Below are 17,641 nucleotides of genomic sequence, written 5' to 3' on the forward strand. Positions count from 1 at the left end.
GCTCAGAGACGCCAGTCTGTCAGCATTGGTGGACTAGTATATGCGCATACACTTACACGTGAATGCAGACACCTGCACACTCACATACGCCCGTGTGCGTGGAGCAGCCCTTTATCCCCCTGCAGGGGAGCTCTGGGGGTAAAGCTGTTGGCTGTTTGCTCTGAGCCGCGTCCCGGACACGCCTGCGATCGTGTCGCTCCCGCGGGGATTCCTACCCGAGCTCCCGGCCTGTAGCGCGGTCTGCTCGCTGAGCTCCTTTATATACGGAGGGGTTGTGTGCAGCTCTGTTTAATTAGTCTAATTGTAATGGCTAACGGGGCTTTAGGAGGCTTCCTCGTGCCCAGGCCGGGTTGGCGTTCGGTACCCACGGCTGCGCTACGTCGCGCGGTGCCCCCGGGGATTCTGGTCCGGCCCTCAGGGCTAACGGGTCTGCTGGCTCCTGCAGCACACTGACAGCACAGCCAGAAACACATTACAGCACCGCTGGCACTGAGACTCAGCCATGTAGAGACAGCCTCAGAGTGTGTGTCTGTGTGTGTGCACGTGTGGACGTGCGTGTGCATATGTGTGTGTCTGTGTGTATGTAGGTGTGTGTGTGTGTATTGGCATGCTGTCTGTTTATGTCTGTAGACGCTTGCTCATGCTTGTGTGGGTGGGGAGGATTAGATGGAAACTCTGAGGGCTGCTGGGTGGCTCATTCAGTTAAAGCAGCACTGTGGTGGATGTATGAGCCCCACGGTCTCAGATCAAATCTGGAGCCTGCTAGTGCCACCCAGCGTGGATTTCCTTCTGCTTTTCTGATTCCCACACACCACTGTGCTGATATGACACCGGGATATCGACATTTCCTGATTTATTTATTTCTTTCTTTCTTTCTTTAATGAGCTAATAAGAGGAGCGAAGTTGTGCGGAGTGCAGACGGGGCACATCTCTTTTTACAGTCAGACTCGGGGGTGATGGATTTCCCCGCGGCGCAGGGAAATTGCAGAGGGATGTGATTGATCGCTGTGCAGATCTGTGAGCCGTGTGATGGTGTAGAGCGGGGTGTGGCGTGCATTACTTCATAAGCGAGGAGCCTCTGTGAGGTCTCTGTGCAGCGTGGTATGAAAGGCTCGTCAGCAGTGTTCCTGTCTGGCGGTGCCCTGGAATGCAATGTGTCCTGACTGAGGACTCTAAACGCAAACACACTCTTGTTTTTGGGATGTCCTGACCAGAGGCAGGAAAAAGCACCTCACAGTCAAGTGGGATGGCCTGGTTACTCTATTTACTGATCCTTGATCTCCTTATTGTCTTTACCATCTCACTTGTTTATTATTATCATTTTGTAGCTATTATTATTTCTTTTCTAATTATATCTACTTGCTACTGTTTTTTGGTTTTGTATTTTCTTTTTCTTCTTTTAATTTCTGATTAAGTTTAATGCATGCCAGGGTCAGCTGAATAGCCTGTTCTTGTCTGCAGATGTTCTAATGTTCTCCATTATGTTTGATGTTCTCCAGTGTTCTAATGTTCTCCATTATGTTTGATGGTCTCCAGTGTTCTAATGTTCTCCAGTGCTTGAGGGTTCTGATGTTCTGAGATGTAACGACCATGCTGCCCTGCTCTCGTCCCCATAGAAACGCTGCCCACGGTTTCTCCCTCATCCCGGTGGACAGCATGAAGGTGACCATGAAGGAGATCCTGCAGAAAGCGCTCAAAAAGAGGAAGGGCTCCCAGAAGGGCTCAGGTACCCGCCACGCCCCGCAAACGCACCATGACTGCTTACTGAACGCGTAACGGACAGACCCTGAGCGGTCATGCCCAGCAAACCAAGCCACGACCGCTCTCGGACAGGCCGACGCTGTGCACGGGGCAGCCGCAGTTCGCTCAAAACAGCCGCGGGGAGTCACGGTTACCTGAGACAAGGTTCTCGAAAGTTCCCCTTCGCACGTCTGCCAGCAGGCAGCTTTGATGCTGTTTTTCACGGAGGCGATTCCTGGGGTAGATCAGTTCTCCATAATACGGGGAGTCTGCAGAAAGGGGTCCCACGTGCAAAGGGGACGGTCGTGGATTTAGATGTGATCTGCAGGCCGTCGCGGCTCCAGATCTCTGGAGAAGGGACAGTGCTGGGTAAAACCCAGCGGTTCCCAGCGAACATTTCTGTTGTGAAAAAGTCAGCGGAAAGCCGTCGTTCAAGCAAAAACCTACTTGCGTTTGGTCGAAAAGTGAAAGTATTCTAGAGGACTGGGACTTAGCCAGGCTATATCTGGGTAAAACTTGGAACTAAATCGGGGTTGACGTAGTCTGTTCAAACCTAGATTTCCACCCCCTCTAGATGTCTAGATTCCAACTTGTGCTGACTGGGCTTGATTATTAGCTTATTAGTTTGGTTACTAGCTTGATTATTATTTTGGTTATTAGCTTGATTATTATTTTGGTTATTAGCTTGATTATTAGAGTATACTGGCTATGTAATGCGTCTGCTATTAATAACCTCCTTTCTTGGAGTGACCCTTTTTGTGATGATGCCAAAAATGTGCAGGGGTATTGCTCTTTGGTTAGCACTCCTCCTGGTTTTCCATTTACCCGTGAAAAGAAAGAATTGTCTTCTTTCCAAACGTCCATATTCATTTTCGCTGGAAAGGCTGGAGGGATTTTTATTTAAAACCTGTTTATAGCAGCGGGAATGCATTGAAATGAGGAACACAGAGGGCTGTATTGTATATTATTTTGTATTCATTTGCTCATAAATGTGTAGATTAAATCTGTGTATTAATAGTGATTATACTTGCATCCTTGGGGCCTACTCCGGCTGGAATTGGCTCGTATATCTCTCGATATCTCTTCTCCACCGATATCTGCTGAAACCTTAAGTTTCTCCATCGTACTAGACCACATGCCTCTTGTACAAAATATCAAAATTGTATCAGTGGCATTCTTCCTTGAGGTGAAACAACTCTGCATGGTACCATTTCCCAAATGAAAATATTTGATGGGGAAAATGTGCCTAAACATATATCCTTTGTGTCTATCCAGACGCTTACAGCCAGGTGGAATAAGAGATAATCCATGGAGAAAAGGGGACAACTTTTGTACATTTTGGAGCTAAAAGAAGTGTTCACATAAGAAAGAGCTCGTCAGAAAAGGCTAACTGTATGAAAATGCCCGGTCTGGCCCTAGCCTTGGCCCCACCTGCTCTCAGGTGACGGTGGGGAATGACTTATTTGCTGGTGTGGAGTGAGCGCTAAGCGCTAAGTGCTGCTTTGGTAGAGACGCAGGGTGGAAAAACCCGGCCGGTTGATAGAAACGCCCGAGCGGCCCTCTCCCTCATTTACATTTAGACGAGTATTGATTATTTATTTACTCTTGAGTAGTTGGACTCTCTTGCTCTCTCCCTCTCTCCCTCCCCCTCTCCCTCTCTCTCTCCCCCTCCCACCCCACTCCCCCTCTCTCATGCTTTCTTTCTTGTGCCCTTCTTATCGCTTTCAATTTTGCTCGCCACGTACACAAATGGGTTAATTAAATAAGATTACGGAATATAGCTAGTTCAGGTTGAGTACTGTCAGCCGAACAAGTCTGTTACAGGAAAATGAGTCTGATAGTATTTTCTCACAGAAGCTTGATAGGGTTGACAGTGTCCCGCTCAAATTCTAAGCTTCTAACAATGTTCTCCTCTCTTATTTAAAGAAAGAGTCGCAGTCATTCTCTTCTTAAAGGGCTAAGAGCCCGTACTGCTGCCTTGCTGTGTTCCGACTGACAGGGTGTTCAGGCAGAGCAAGGCGGAAATAAAAATAATCCACAATAATAAAAATACAGGTTTTTTCCCTCAACATCACTGGAAAGCCATGAAACAAGTCTGTGAAAGCCCTATTAAACGCACATGAACGCGCACGTACAAACACCCACACACACACACACACACACACACATATTAGACTCCAGAGCTACTCCAGTAAGTGAACTGTGATGGCTTGCACAGTTGAGTAGCAGGGTGCAGTACGTGTCGGTCAGTGCTCCGCTGAACGCGCTGGTGGATTCGGGGAGGCGTCGCCGTCCCTCCTTCGTCCTCCGGCGCGGCGCGTGGTCTCTCCGTCTCTTCCTCCGTCTCACAGGAAGCCCGACGCGCCCGTGCTGGAACGGCCCCTGGTTTTAGCGGAACGTTCTTTTCCGCTGCCACGGAGGATTTGTAGGGCTGTGCTGACATTTAAGGATAACAGTTTGTTCAGAAGGGTAACGATGGCCTAAAGTCTTTGCCCTATTTAGATAGACAGATTTACTTTATATTCAGTGTGTGTGTGTTACATAAAACATTCACTTTCTCATTCACTATATCCATTTCTGTATGTCTCTCTTTGCTCCCCCCCCCCCCTTTCTCAGACAGCTCCAGATTACAGCAGCGTCTGACTGAAAAACATTACGCTCAGATTATAAAATGCAGTGAGCCCAGTGCGGCCTCTCCCTCTGTCACACACTCCTGTGTGTAATCTCAGGCCTTTTCAGATGAAGTGAGAGGCGTGTGGCAGGCCTCGGTTCGGTAAGGTGATATGGGGCTTCGAGGACAGGAGCGCCCCCCTCAGGCAGGCCGGGGAGAGGCGACTCGCTCACCCCCCACCCCCCCCCCTCCAGCCCTGCGGCTGACCCCGCATTAAGCCCTCGTTAGCTCTAATTCAATTAGAGCCGTGTCAGACGGGAAAACGAAATATCAATTAAGGTGATTGGTGGAAAGAGCAGGGGCGGCGAGGGGGGGGGGGCGGGCGCGCCCGGCCGTTGATCAGCCCTGAAAAGCGTTCGATATCCCGCAGCCGCCGTGTGTCTGGCGGGGGCGAGGCTCGAGCCGTCGCCCTGGAGGCTAGCGGTGCAGCGCAGAAACGCTGCTTCCCCTTGTTCTTCTCTTCTCTTGTTGGCGACGCCCTTTCGGGCGGGTCTGTTGTAGCGCAGGGGCTGAGCCTTAAAGCGCGTGTGTAGGGTGCAGAGGTCATGATGCTGCACAGGTCCAGTGCGTATTCAGTTCAAGTCTAAGGACCGTTACGGTGAGAGGAATGTGTACCCTTCTTTAAAATGGAATTGAGGCCCAACAGTACAGTCCAACATAACAGTCCAAGTAAAATGCAAAAAAAAAAAAAAAAAAACATTTTTTCAATTTCTTTTTGTTTTGTGGTGTGCTCAACAATATTCAGTGTGACAACATAAATCATTTAGTATCAGATTTCAGACCTCACTCTCTCTCACAAGCTGGACTGTTTTTTTTTGCCTTGACTGAGCTGATCGTCGCTGTGCTGGGTGTTCTGTAGAGGTGCGGGGCGTGCGGTTTAGTGGGAGGCGACCGTGTGTAACCGCGTTCGCGGTTGTGTGTGTCAGGCCCTCAGTACCGGCTGGAGAGGCAGACGGAACCCAACGTGGCCGTGGACCTGGACTGCACGCTGGAGAGCCAGAACACGCTCGAGTTCTGCCTGGTCCGAGAGAACAGTGAGTAACCGGCAAGCCGCTGCCCTGTCCCACGACCGAGCCCGTCAATCTCATATGACTGACAATCTCAAAAAGGTACATGTGCTTAAAGATGGCAGCGCCACCTCCAGTAGCATAATACTTTTGTATGTATCAAACATCAGGCCCTATTCTTACTAATTGTTAAATATCATTCAGCAGGAATATAAAATTGTAAAATAAAACGAAGTACATTGGAATATGTTCTGTATCATGTGACCACTGAAAGTTGTGATGACGTCTGATAGGCCTAGACGAGCTGGGTGCCCTCTTCTCACCGTCAGGCATTTCTGTGCGTCCTGGTGTTCTGATATTCACGGTCACTGAGCATTCTGTTCCCTGCCCCCAGGCTCCAGGGGGGAGGAGAGCTCGGAGGAAGACCCGCCCATCGACATCACCACCGTGCAGGACATGCTGAGCAGCCACCACTACAAATCCTTCAAGATCAGCATGATCCACAAGCTTCGCTTCACCACCGACATCCAGCTCGGTCAGTGCCTTCCTCTCTGTCTGAGCCCAGCTCGGTCAGTGCCCTCCTCTGTCTGAGCCCGGCTCGGTCAGTGCCTTCCTCTGTCTGAGCCCGGCTCGGTCAGTGCCTTCCTCTGTGTGCCAGATCAGTGACCAAGACATGAGCACAAGATTTAAAGCTGAGCAGCCCAGGACAGTAGCGGTTTTTAAAAAGAATGAGGCTTGAGAGAGGCTTTAAAAATGGTTTTAAAAAACCAATCAGCAGACAGAGAGGAGAAGCTGAAGCGTGCACACGGCACGATAAGGGAAGAATGAGGTGGGACGGTGGGGTTCATTAGAGCGCGGGCAGGTGGAGAGCAGCAGAGATGGATGCTGTGCGGGGTGACCTTGGCTGGGAGCGGGGAGCGGCTGATGTATGTGCCGGCCTCTCCCCGTGAAGCGGGCGGGGTCTGTGGCGCTCGTGTTCGCGGGAGCCCCGACGCCTAGCGGAGCGCCGCGATAAATCAGCGGACGCCTCGGGCGCCGGTCCTGCTCCGCGTTCCCTTCCCATACCCCCCCACCCCCCGCTCCACCCGACTGACACGTCATCACTGCCGAGTGGCTCTCCTGACTTCTGGAACCTTCCTGGCCAGAACCAGGATTCAGCCCATTATATACATTTAAGTTCTTCCTTTGAGTGTAGGCTGCATGTGCAGTGAGAGCCGTGGTTAAAGAGAAGGCCGCTTCTGGAGAACCAGTCACACATTTTTCTCAGGGTGTACATCGTGCTCGGAGAGGAGCGAACTGCACTTTTGGTTTTACACCTGAACAGATCATATGTGGGAGTTTGGGGGGGGGGGGGGAATCTGGTGTAGTGCACAGACGGCGTGTGCAGTGGGAAGGGACAGATTGTTTTTTGTATTTATAGAGTCACGGTTTCTCCTTGATCATGACATGTTTCTGCAAAACTGTCTTTTTCTGCCTATTTTGGTCTCGTCCTCTTGTTTTCTTGTTCAGTTGGAATGCAGTAACTACCATCTGCCTGACTTGTTTGTTGACTAAATAAAGGCACTTTAAAACTTGGCTCTTTCTCTCTATCCCTCCCTCTTTCTTTGCTGTCCTTCTGTCTCTCTCTATCCCTCCCTCTTTCTTTGCTGTCCTTCTCTCTGTCTCTCTCCCTCTCTGTTCTCCCTGCAGGTGTCTCTGGAGAGAAGGTGGAGATCGACCCTGTCACTAACCAGAAGGCCAGCACTAAGTTCTGGATCCGCCAGAAGCCCATTTCCATCGACTCGGACCTCCTGTGTGCCTGCGACCTGGTGGAGGAGAAGAGTCCCAGTACGTGGCCCTCTCCTTTCTCCGCTCCGCTTCAGGGGAGGGGCTCTGCTGGCCATATTAACCCAATTATTTATTTATTCCTAAATTTGGAATTGCCAGCTGAGCCTCAGGTTGCTACCTGCACACCTGCAGAACTCTAGCTGAAGTATGTGTTCACACTCCGAGACTATTTCGCAACCTACAGGCCACGCAGTACTACAGGAGAGCCAGTGACTATTTTACACTATACAGGCCACACAGTACTACAGGAGAGCCAGTGCCTATTTAACACCTTGCAGGCCACACAGTACTACAGGAGAGCCAGTGACTATTTTACACCCTACAGGCCACACAGTACTACAAGACAGCCAGTGCATATTTAACACCTTGCAGGCTGCACAGTAGTACAGGAGAGCAAGTTACTATTTTATACCATACAGGCCACACAGAACTACAGGAGACAGTAATTATTTTACACCTTACAGTCAACACAGCACTATAGAAGACATCCTTAACTGGATTTCCCATCTGTGGTCAACCAACCCCCTCCCACTATGACACAAACACACACACACACAAGCTTCCTCAGTTTTCCTGTTCTCAGTGCATTAGCGGCGTGTCTGTGTGATGGTTATCTGTGCAGTGATGTATGAACAGAGCGGTGTTTGAAGAAATGAACAGACAATCTAGATCATGAGTGGCGGCCTTATTTGGGCCCTGGGATAGGACATTTATAGGCAATCATGAGCCATGATAAATCTACAATAGATAGAGAATCAATTGCTTCACCTCAGCTTGCTTGGAGCCAAACTAACATGGAATAACTTTGAAGTTATTTTATTACTGTCTGTGTATTTTGTTTTGTTTTTTACATCGCAAGTGTCTTAGCAACGTATGGGCTGTAAATTCTTAAACTGCAGAACCAAAAGTGAGATGTAAAAAGTTCCACGTAATGCCTGCTGTTTAATGCCGTCTGACAGAACAGTCACGCTGCACAGCGGAGACGCACCACGACCGGTCGCTATGACAAACGTCATTTCCACATCACCTCGCTTCTGGCTGCACTCGTTCTCTCACTGTCTCACTCGCTTTGCCATTTTGCCCTGACTCAGTCTCTTCCCCCTTTCGTTCTCGCACACTCCTCTCTGTTTCTCATCTCCCCATTTCACTCATTCTGGCCCCTTCTCTCCCTACTCTCTCCTTTGCTCTCTACGTCCCTCTTTCTATTCCCTATTCTGCTCTCATAGTCTTCCCCCTCTCTCCCCTCCCCCCCCCCCCCCCCCCCCCACAGTGTTTCCCCTCCTGGTTTTAATGGTGTGCGCTGCGTCTGAGCGCCGGGGCTGAGCACCGTGTTAACCTGCTGATTGGCACTGGGCCTCCTCCCATTACAGGCCTCTCCATCGAGCCGTTCTGCGCGAGTGCTTTAGGGAGACAGCGGGGAGATTGATGAACGCCCGGGCTAATGCGCTCTAACTCGCACGTGCTGGGGGAGGTCTCTCTCTCTTTCTCTCTCTCGCTCCTTCTCTTCCCCTCCCCCCCCCTTTCTTTTTTCATTCCCGTCTTTTAACCTTTGACCCTCCCCGCGCCCCGCGCCCCCGTCGCTGGCCGAGCAGCGATTGATGTCGCCGAGGCGGTCGGCCTTTTTTCTCCCTGGATGGAGGGGGTGGGGGGGGTGCTGTCATCGAACGGGACGGGGACGGCGGTGCCCTTTCACCTGCTTTTAATTCCCACACCCGAGCCCTCATCCCCGACGAGCCCCCCCGCGCAGTGGGGCTGCCACTCTTACTGCATTCTGAGTGTTCGTGACGGGTCGGGTTTTCGTCCATAGTGCAAGGCAGTGGTGCAGTTTGTAGGTAATAGCTGGAGGTAGACGGTGTTCAGTGACACCTGACTGCACACTCTGGGGAAACGCACCTCAGGCAGGGCACTGGACGAAGTGGTGAACCGTGGAAATATCTTTTAAACTTGAAACTGTTTATTTTATCATTTTTATCCAACTCACATTTGCCCTTCTGCGCTATCCCCGTATTGTCCATTTAAAGTAAAGGTTGAGAGCCCAGCTAAACAGTGCCTCCTTAATGGTGTACTGAGAGAGCCCACATGTACAGGCGGACAACATTTTGACCCAAAATGAACCTGTATTTGGGTTTAAATATTACGTCAGACATCGTTTACATCATATGTAGAACACTGGGGGCCATGAGCCTGAAGGTTTCCTTTTTATTATTATTTTGCCTGGCAGCCATTGCTCTGTGGGTGTGAAGGTAACATTTTGACTGTCCTTACCACCTCACGATTGTCTTTAAAAACACAGTAGTCTTACTCAATGGGGCTGTGGGTGTCCCATTGGTCCAGGAGTGTCTCAGAGGTGTGTTGGGTGGCCTGGAGAGAAGACTCCCGAATGCCCTCACCCAAAAATTGACAGTCCTCCTAAGCAGAAAGGGGAGGTAACAGTAAAACTCCGAAACCTCAGACAAGGGCTTGCTATCAGATGAGCAGAGAGGTGAAGGATGGATTCATTGGCATTTAAATGGGGAGCACATGTGGCTAAAAATGTAGCCCTTCCCCCCTCCTCCCCACTAAGGACATGCAATCCCCAGGGTGTCCACCCCGGCTGTGGGACTGCTTTAATCAGTAACCCCGCCCCGAGTCCCGCCAGGATTCACCGTGGGATGCATGCTGGGGTTCACTCTACAAATGCATCCCAGCATGCACTGGGGTACAGACCAGAGGCCCCTTAAGCACATATCTGATTGGATGCTTCTGAATTTGTAAAAAGGGGCTTGGTTAAAAGCTTTTCTTTTACTTTTTAAAGTTTTTTTTTTTCCTTTTTGCTTTCCCCAATTTTAATTAAATTACATTTTTTAAGTTTAATTTGTTTCTGGATGTGCAGCAGTCCAGTTTTCTCCATAATGCTGATATATATATATATATAGAACTGCTGTGCAAAGATGTAGTTTATGCAAGGCAGTAAATTTCACAGAGGGGCCTTTCTTCCGTTTCATTATTTAATTACGGCATGAGAACCTCCCTCTCCTCTGCGTTCCCCCTCTCCTTCCTCAGTCTGCGTCCTTTAAAGCGTAAACGGGAACGCACGGCACGCAAGCGGCTGACGGCGGGTGTGGCTTCGCCTCAGGCTCCCGGTGAGCTGGATCGGCAGCCATGTTAAAAGGGGCCTCGTCCGTCCTGTGGGAAGTGCAGCGGACTGTCCGTCGTCTGCCTTCGGTCTGTGTGGATGTGACATTTGCAGGGCTCGTATCTGAAGGCAAGCAGCGACGTGATTGATGAGGTACAGACAGTGGGGGGGCAGGGAGGAGGGGGGGGGTAGGAGCTGTATGTGTGGAGATGGTGCTCAGAGCATTTTGCTTTTAAAAAAAATAAATAAATCTTTCTCCCTCACCAGTTTGGAATGAACAATTGCGCCAAATTTAAATTCCACCTGCACAGGGTGCATGGTGGCTAATAGCACAGGGTCCGCAGCCCTGGCCATGGAGAGCCACAGGGGGTTCTGCTTCTCTGGTAACTGGAATCGGTGTGCAGGACTTTTGGCAGAAATCGATCTCCGCAGCGTTTTACATCGTACGCGTGGGGAAAACGTTGGGAGTCATTCTCTGCCTCTGATCCGTACTCTGACACGGATCGTGCGTCGTAAACTACGACCCTGACCAGGCTGACACTGACGTGAGATCCGTCCTCCCAAACTCTGGGAAAGTGCTTTTCTTATAAGCCAGTGGTCAGTTACCACCTCTGACCAACCGTGTAGCTGGGGCTCCACCTGGAGGCGGCAGTTAAAGCCATCTCCACAGTCACTGACCTATAACGGCAAAAACTCGCTAGGGCTGGTCCCACTGGAGGACTTTGGGCAGAAATAAATCTCAGGAAATCTAACTCGCCTTTCCAGAAGTTCTGTCTCAGGTGGTAAAGCGAGCGGTCTTGCGTTCGCTTGTTTTTTCCCGCTCTTTCGTCACCGCGCCGATCGGGTCCGTGTGGAAAGCCGCAGCTGTGCCTGGCGAGGAGCGAGCTCTAATGACGCGCGACCCTGCGGGAGCTCAACCGGAAGGCGGTGGTGAACCTTACAGACGACGTCTCGCCCCGGGTTCCACCAGTTCGTCTTCGCCAGCCTGTTCCAGAGTCCCCATTCAGAGTACAGCTGGCTAATTGCTCAATATCGCACTGTTATTTGCATGCAAAACTACGGCCCACATCTTAGTGGAGGGGTGGGGGTGGGTGGGGGTCAGTGTCACTTGAGGACGGCACATTATTGTGGTTCAGTGCCCAGGGGAACTTGCGTCATTTCTGTTTTGTACACATTACTCATTTATACGACTGTGCGAATGCTAAAGCACTTCGGGGTGAATTACGTTGCTGAAGGGCACTGCAGTGCAGTGGCTGTGCCTCGCCTGGGACTCGAACTTGCAACTCCAGCCCGCGAGTGTCTTTACCCATCCGGTCCCTTTCATTCCTTCTTTTTACCCAGTTTTGGTCTGGTTTCTCTCTTTCTCCATGTGGAATGCCCAGTCGTGCTCACGGGCCCGTCCCGTGTCTTTGGGGTGATCGGTTTAGTGTGTATTCTGTTCATGCACGAGCCTCCAGCCACACGCTATCTGCTGCTCCAGACCTAAGCCCTGTATTGAGATTTAGCCACACTGTTGTTATTTAACTGTGATTAAAGTAGGTGAGCCCGGGCCTCTTGCTTTCCACTGACTGTGGTGCCAGCGCTTGGGGTAGTGCTGTTAGCTCTCACTCTTGGAGAGCCATAGGCTGTGCAGGTTTTTGTTGTTACCCAGCACTTTGCTGATTAAAATGGCTGATTACACTGTTAAATCACCTGGTATACTGGGTCTAACCTGGGAAAACAACAACCAGCAGAACTCTGTGGCTCCCCAAGGGTGAAAGATCATACCACTGACTTTGGTGCCCTCAAGTTAAAATGGAAGGTTGCAGGTTCAGATCCCAAGGTGGAAACATCTGCTGCATCTTGCAAAACATTTTTACATTGTATATTGCGTAAACTGACTATCACTGATGGCCTAGAAATCGCTTTAAACTGGCTCGTTTGATTGGTGTTGTGTTGGAAGAGAAACGGCAGCCATCGAGATGTTAATGGCGGCGGCCACAGTCTAAATTAGCGACCGGTCGTGACGTTTCCTCTCATTATGCGTGTAATGGGTAAAAGCCATGCAGAGACTGGGATGAACAATCATTTAAATAATGAGCTTTTTATGGAAAGACTGATTGCATAAAAGCCTTTTTTTATTTTTTTTTTTCTGCCAAAAATCCATTAGCCGGACCCATTTTCATTTCCGAAGACTGTGATGCATTGTCTTTCTGTGGAATGTTATTTCTCAGAGAGGGGATCTGTGCCACGTTAGTCTGTTAAAGAGCAGCAAGCCAGACACTGAGAAGGGAATCTAGAAGACCAGTGTAATCGGAGTAATTATTTACAGCAAAGCAGATCCCCTTGATCCTTTTGAGAATGGGGGGAAACGTGAGCTCTCTCTCTCTCTCTTTTTTGAACCTCCTAGTTAAGGCACGTTTTAGCACAAATTAAACCCTCAGTCTGGACTGCAGGTTTATTGACTGGATATGCAGTCGATCATACACATTGATAGTTTCTTACTACATTGGATTGTTTTGCTTCGTAGCAAAGTGTCCGATATCGCCAAATGTTGAACTGCTGGCTCAAGAATGGAAATCGTATCCCGTCGTGGAGAAGCTGGGGTTTCTCTGTTAGATTAATAGATCAGTTATTTGTGTTTGATTGTCTGTGGCACCTTTTGGTGGATGCACCACATTTGTATCTTTTACAGAAAAGAAATGATGACAGTGGTCCACAAAAAACTGTAATGGAGCAAAAGAAAGTGAAAAAAGAAATAACATCTCTCTCCTCTCCCTGCAGGTCATGCCATATTCAAGGTCACCTATCTCAGCAACCACGACTACAAGCCCTTGTACTTTGAGTCTGATGCGGCCACAGTCAATGAGATCGTACTGAAGGTGAATGAGCACATCTCTGCCTCTTAATTACACTGTGTGTGTGTGTGTGTGTGAGCGCGCGTGTATGTGAGAGAGGAGGTACGCATGTTACTGTGTGTATACTTTTGTGTGTGTGTGTGCATGTGTGCTTGTGTTTGTGCAATACATTTCCATTTGTACACATTATGGGAAGTCAAACACACAGACAGACAGACCGACACACAAACACATCCATCAAGACATCCAGAGTGCATTTTAAAACTTAAATTTGATTCCACACCGCAGTATATTACTCCTGTTATTAGCTGCATGAGCTTCACTGAAAATCTTCAGGATGCCACTGGTCTGCATTGTGTGTGTGTGTGTGTGTGTGTGTGTGGCTGGCTAGGCTCACAGACAGGGTTATTTCAGTGTATGAATTATCCATGCATATCAGCACACAAAGTGAGTCTAAGCAGTGCACTGAGAGAGCATTAATTATGAATGTGCCAAGGCTGTTTTATTCAAATATGAAAGTTCTGTCTCTGATGCAGGTTTTTAAATTTTTTTTAAAGCCATCTCTCCTCTCACCTGTCCTTACACCCACAGCAAGCCAATTAGAAGGCCCACAAAACAGAATAAAATATAGTGGATTAGATTTTGTTTTAATAAATAGAATGATCTGTCCTTTCATCTTTTCAAATCCCCTCAGTCTGTAGATATAGTTTAACAAATCTTTCACTGAGAATATGGCCAGCAATAGTTTTGCTTATAAAATTTTGAAATAAACTTTAGTCTTACGCCTGTCCTACTGACTGATGCAAGGGCCCGAGTGAGGCCCAAGTTTTTGTACATTTCCAAAAAAAGAAGTGGAAATGTGCGTGGGTATATTCAAGAGAGATTTGCCAGAGCTTTAAGCGAATAGTTGGCTGCATGCTTGCAAAAAGATTTACGATTTGTGATGTTTTCTCCCTCTCCACGTAAACACAGAGGTATATTGGCTGGGTTTCGATGCCTGTGTTCCAAGCCGAGATTTACCGCCGTCTAGACTCGTCTTTACACGCCGACGGTTATGAGACCGCCGGATGATAAGCATGCTAACGCGCAGTGCTCTGCGTGAAGGCAGCCAGGGGGCGCTATTTCCGGGTGCACTCGCTGTACCGCGGGGCGAAGAACAGATGCACCCTGCACTCCCATTGGCTGGTCACGTAACGGCAGCTCTCCTTTAAAAGCGCCGTTTTATCGCTCTTTTTTCGTTTGTCCCTTCATCCAATGTCTGCAAATATTTTTACGTCATGTTCCGTTGTCTTACTGGTCGTCTGGGAGGAAGAGAAAGAAAAAGTTGTTTTTCTTCTTCTATTCCCAGTCACTGTATGTGAAATCCCCTTTAAAAAAAAAAATTTAACCAAGTCACAGCAGTGACCAGCAGTCCTGCATGGAGGCTAATATAAGTCGTTCATTGGCTAAAGGGTCCACACACTTTGATTTCAAGGTCTTAATTAGTTGCTCATTAAATGGAACCACAAATACCAGCAGACACTGCGGTCTTCCTGGGCTTGAGTTTCACCTGCACCTCTGATGAATAAAGATCTCCCACATATGACTTTTCACATGCAAAAACACACACATTTTGGTCAAGAACTTTGTCAAGAGGCTGACTGAGTGGTGATTGTTGTATAATAAGAGAGAAATCTTCCCTGGCCAATCGGTGACGTCGGTACTTTAGCCAGCCAGTTAAGGGCCGGGTAGAAAAGAAAACCAGCAGCACCACTGGCCTCCAGGCCCAGGTTTGAGCGTCTTCACCTTCCTCATCTTCATCCCTGCTCCACGGCCAAGATAATTCTTCCCCCCCCCCCCCCCTCTGCTGGTTTCAAGCACAGCTGAACTGAGTTTGAAAGTAATGATGAAATGAATGAGCTTTAAAAAGGTGTGCTTTTACAGGTGAACTACATCCTGGAGTCGCGGGCGAGCACCACCCGGGCCGACTACTTCGCCCAGAAGCAACGCAAGCTCAGCCGCCGCACCAGTTTCAGCTTCCAGAAGGAGAAGAAGGGCAACCAGTAACCCTCCCCCTCTCCCCGCGTGGACCAAAGGGCGCCCGTGTTGAGCTGGACGGACAGACGTACGAACGAATGGGCAGATGGAGGAGGCGGAGCCTGGAGGAGGAGGGGCCAAGCACAGAAGCTGAGAATGCATCCCCCCAGGAAAGGACAAACCTGACCGACCTAGCGCCTCGGGTGTGAGGTTACGGTCACAGTTCTCTGCCACAGCGCCCCCTTTTGTCAACATGAGGATCTCCACCCTCTGGATGCCATATCAGTGCATAGACAGTTCATTATTATTGTTATTACAAGTTATTTTTTATTTTATATAAAAAAAGACATCTGTGGAGTACAAGCAAACGCACATAGCACCAGAAGTGAACCAAGGATTATGGTGCCTGTCCTCAATTTCACGAAACTGCGTGGGAAAGAAAGGCGGGAGAGGGGTGCATTTCTGTGAGCGTGTGTGTGAGTGTGTGCGCCGTTGCCAGAATCAGTCGGTGAAATCCACTGGCTGCAGACGGGCTTGCACATGAAGGCGTTCCCGATGCAGACATTCGCGGGGTGCACAGCGCGAGCGCGGTTCCATTCAGACCACACCCTTCACCCTGTACGCGTTTGTGATGCGTAAGCTTTATGGGGACTCCTCCCACAGTCCTGCGCATAAAGGAACGGGCCTTGCGTTCGGTATTTGTAAATAGCTGTTCGATTCAGGGTAAACCAACACGACGAAACTTGCTCTGGCCATAGTACTTCAGTGCCTGAAACAGTACAGTAGGGTGTACATGTAATGCCAGTTTTGTTTTTGTATTCGCAGAAGTGTTAAGGTTTTTTTTTTTTTTTTTAAACTCTTGCTTAAGGAAGGCCGGCAGTTCCAAACCTGTAGATCGGAGAAGAATCTTAATCGTGTACAGAGTAGGAAGTGCTGTTCGGCACGGACGGGAGGAATACTGCAGTGAAATGAAAGGTTTTTAAGACCAGGAGAATATTTTATGTACTGTGATAAGTGACTCTACACTGCATTGTATGTATTAAGTGTAAGATGTGGGGGGGGGGGTGGGGTGGGGGGTGGGGGGTGCCCTGTCTGTCAAACAGATTAAAACGTTCGTTCAGGCTGACCAATCAGAGCCAGTCTAGAGAATGTATGACTTTTTACAGAAATGTTTTTTGCTGTTAAGACACAATTATAACGCTTACCCATTTCTGCGGTTCTTTATTTTGTTTATTTGTTACTTTTTTTTTCCGATGCTGCTGAATGACTGAATGAATGCATTTCAGGGGGGTACAGTTAAGAGTAGTTATTTTATTCAGATCCAATCCTTAGACTCAGGGGTTCTGTTCAGCAATGTTTGTCAATTCGCTGTTAACTTTCTCCTTCTCCCTCTTTCCCTCTCTTTTTTTAAACGGAAAACTGACAGAAGCGCTCCACGCACCTTTTTCTCAGATGTTGGTAGACGGCTCAAATTTTTTTGGGAACTGCTTGTGTTTCTGAATGAACTGCCCATTAAAGTCATTTCAAGTGATCGGTTGGCAGGCTCTCGTCCTCCTTTATTCCGAGCGTTGAGCAGGTGCTCGGTGTGCCCCGAGGACAGGACCGCAGAGTCCGTGGACCCAACGCGTTCAGCCAGGACGTTTCCACACGCGAGCACAGATCCAAACGAACGTTATTTACATCAGCCCTGGCTGTGGGTCTGGACACCAGAGCTACCCACAGTCTACCCAGGGTGTAGTGCACACCGCTCATAAACCTGAAGCGGGTAACAGTCCTATTCAGATCGCCAGGGTTTGTGATGCTGACGATCGTGATTTGTCGATTTAAGATCGGCAGAGCTTTTAAGCACAGGAAGGCTTGTTTGTTTTGCATTCGTGGTCAGTTACTGCAGTAACTTATACAGATCGTTTCTGGAGTGCCAGTGTATGTGCATGGTTTTTGTGACCACAGATTACCCTAGCTCAGTTGGCTAAATATACACCTGCCGTATAGACCAACACCAGTTCAGCTGTATACACCACCAGTTCAGCTGTATATACACCAACACCAGTTTAGCTGTATATAGACCAACACCAGTTCAGCTGTATACACCCCAACACCAGTTCAGCTGTATACACCAACACCAGTTCAGCTGTATATACACCAACACCAGTTCAGCTGTATATAGACCAACACCAGTTTAGCTGTATATAGACCAACACCAGTTCAGCTGTATATACACCAACACCAGTTCAGCTGTATATACACCAACACCAGTTCGGCTGTATATACACCAACACCAGTTCGGCTGTATATACACCAACACCAGTTCGGCTGTATTCACTCGTAGGTTAGATGCCAGTATAATATTTCATATAAGGACACGATAACAGTCTTCGTGTCAATGGCGAGCTCATCAAGGAGCCTAAACAGGCTAACCGTAATGCCA

At 48.9% G+C, this 17,641-nt stretch overlaps 1 protein-coding gene across 2 annotated transcripts in view; it reads left to right on the plus strand.

The window, feature by feature from the left end:
• mapkap1 (MAPK associated protein 1) overlaps positions 1 to 16,744 on the plus strand; it is a 28,734-nt gene extending 11,990 nt beyond the window's left edge. For both annotated transcript variants that reach the window (XM_035390557.1, XM_035390558.1), the window contains 6 exons: positions 1,617 to 1,726; positions 5,338 to 5,445; positions 5,813 to 5,953; positions 7,108 to 7,245; positions 13,124 to 13,221; positions 15,121 to 16,744. In XM_035390557.1, coding sequence (XP_035246448.1) covers positions 1,617 to 1,726; positions 5,338 to 5,445; positions 5,813 to 5,953; positions 7,108 to 7,245; positions 13,124 to 13,221; positions 15,121 to 15,243 — 718 coding nt within the window. In that variant the 3' untranslated portion in view covers positions 15,244 to 16,744. The remainder of the gene's footprint in view (positions 1 to 1,616; positions 1,727 to 5,337; positions 5,446 to 5,812; positions 5,954 to 7,107; positions 7,246 to 13,123; positions 13,222 to 15,120) is intronic.
• The last annotated feature ends 897 nt before the right edge of the window (positions 16,745 to 17,641 follow it).

Source organism: Anguilla anguilla, chromosome 14, assembly GCF_013347855.1.
Source record: "Anguilla anguilla isolate fAngAng1 chromosome 14, fAngAng1.pri, whole genome shotgun sequence".
NCBI classification, from domain to species: domain Eukaryota; kingdom Metazoa; phylum Chordata; class Actinopteri; order Anguilliformes; family Anguillidae; genus Anguilla; species Anguilla anguilla.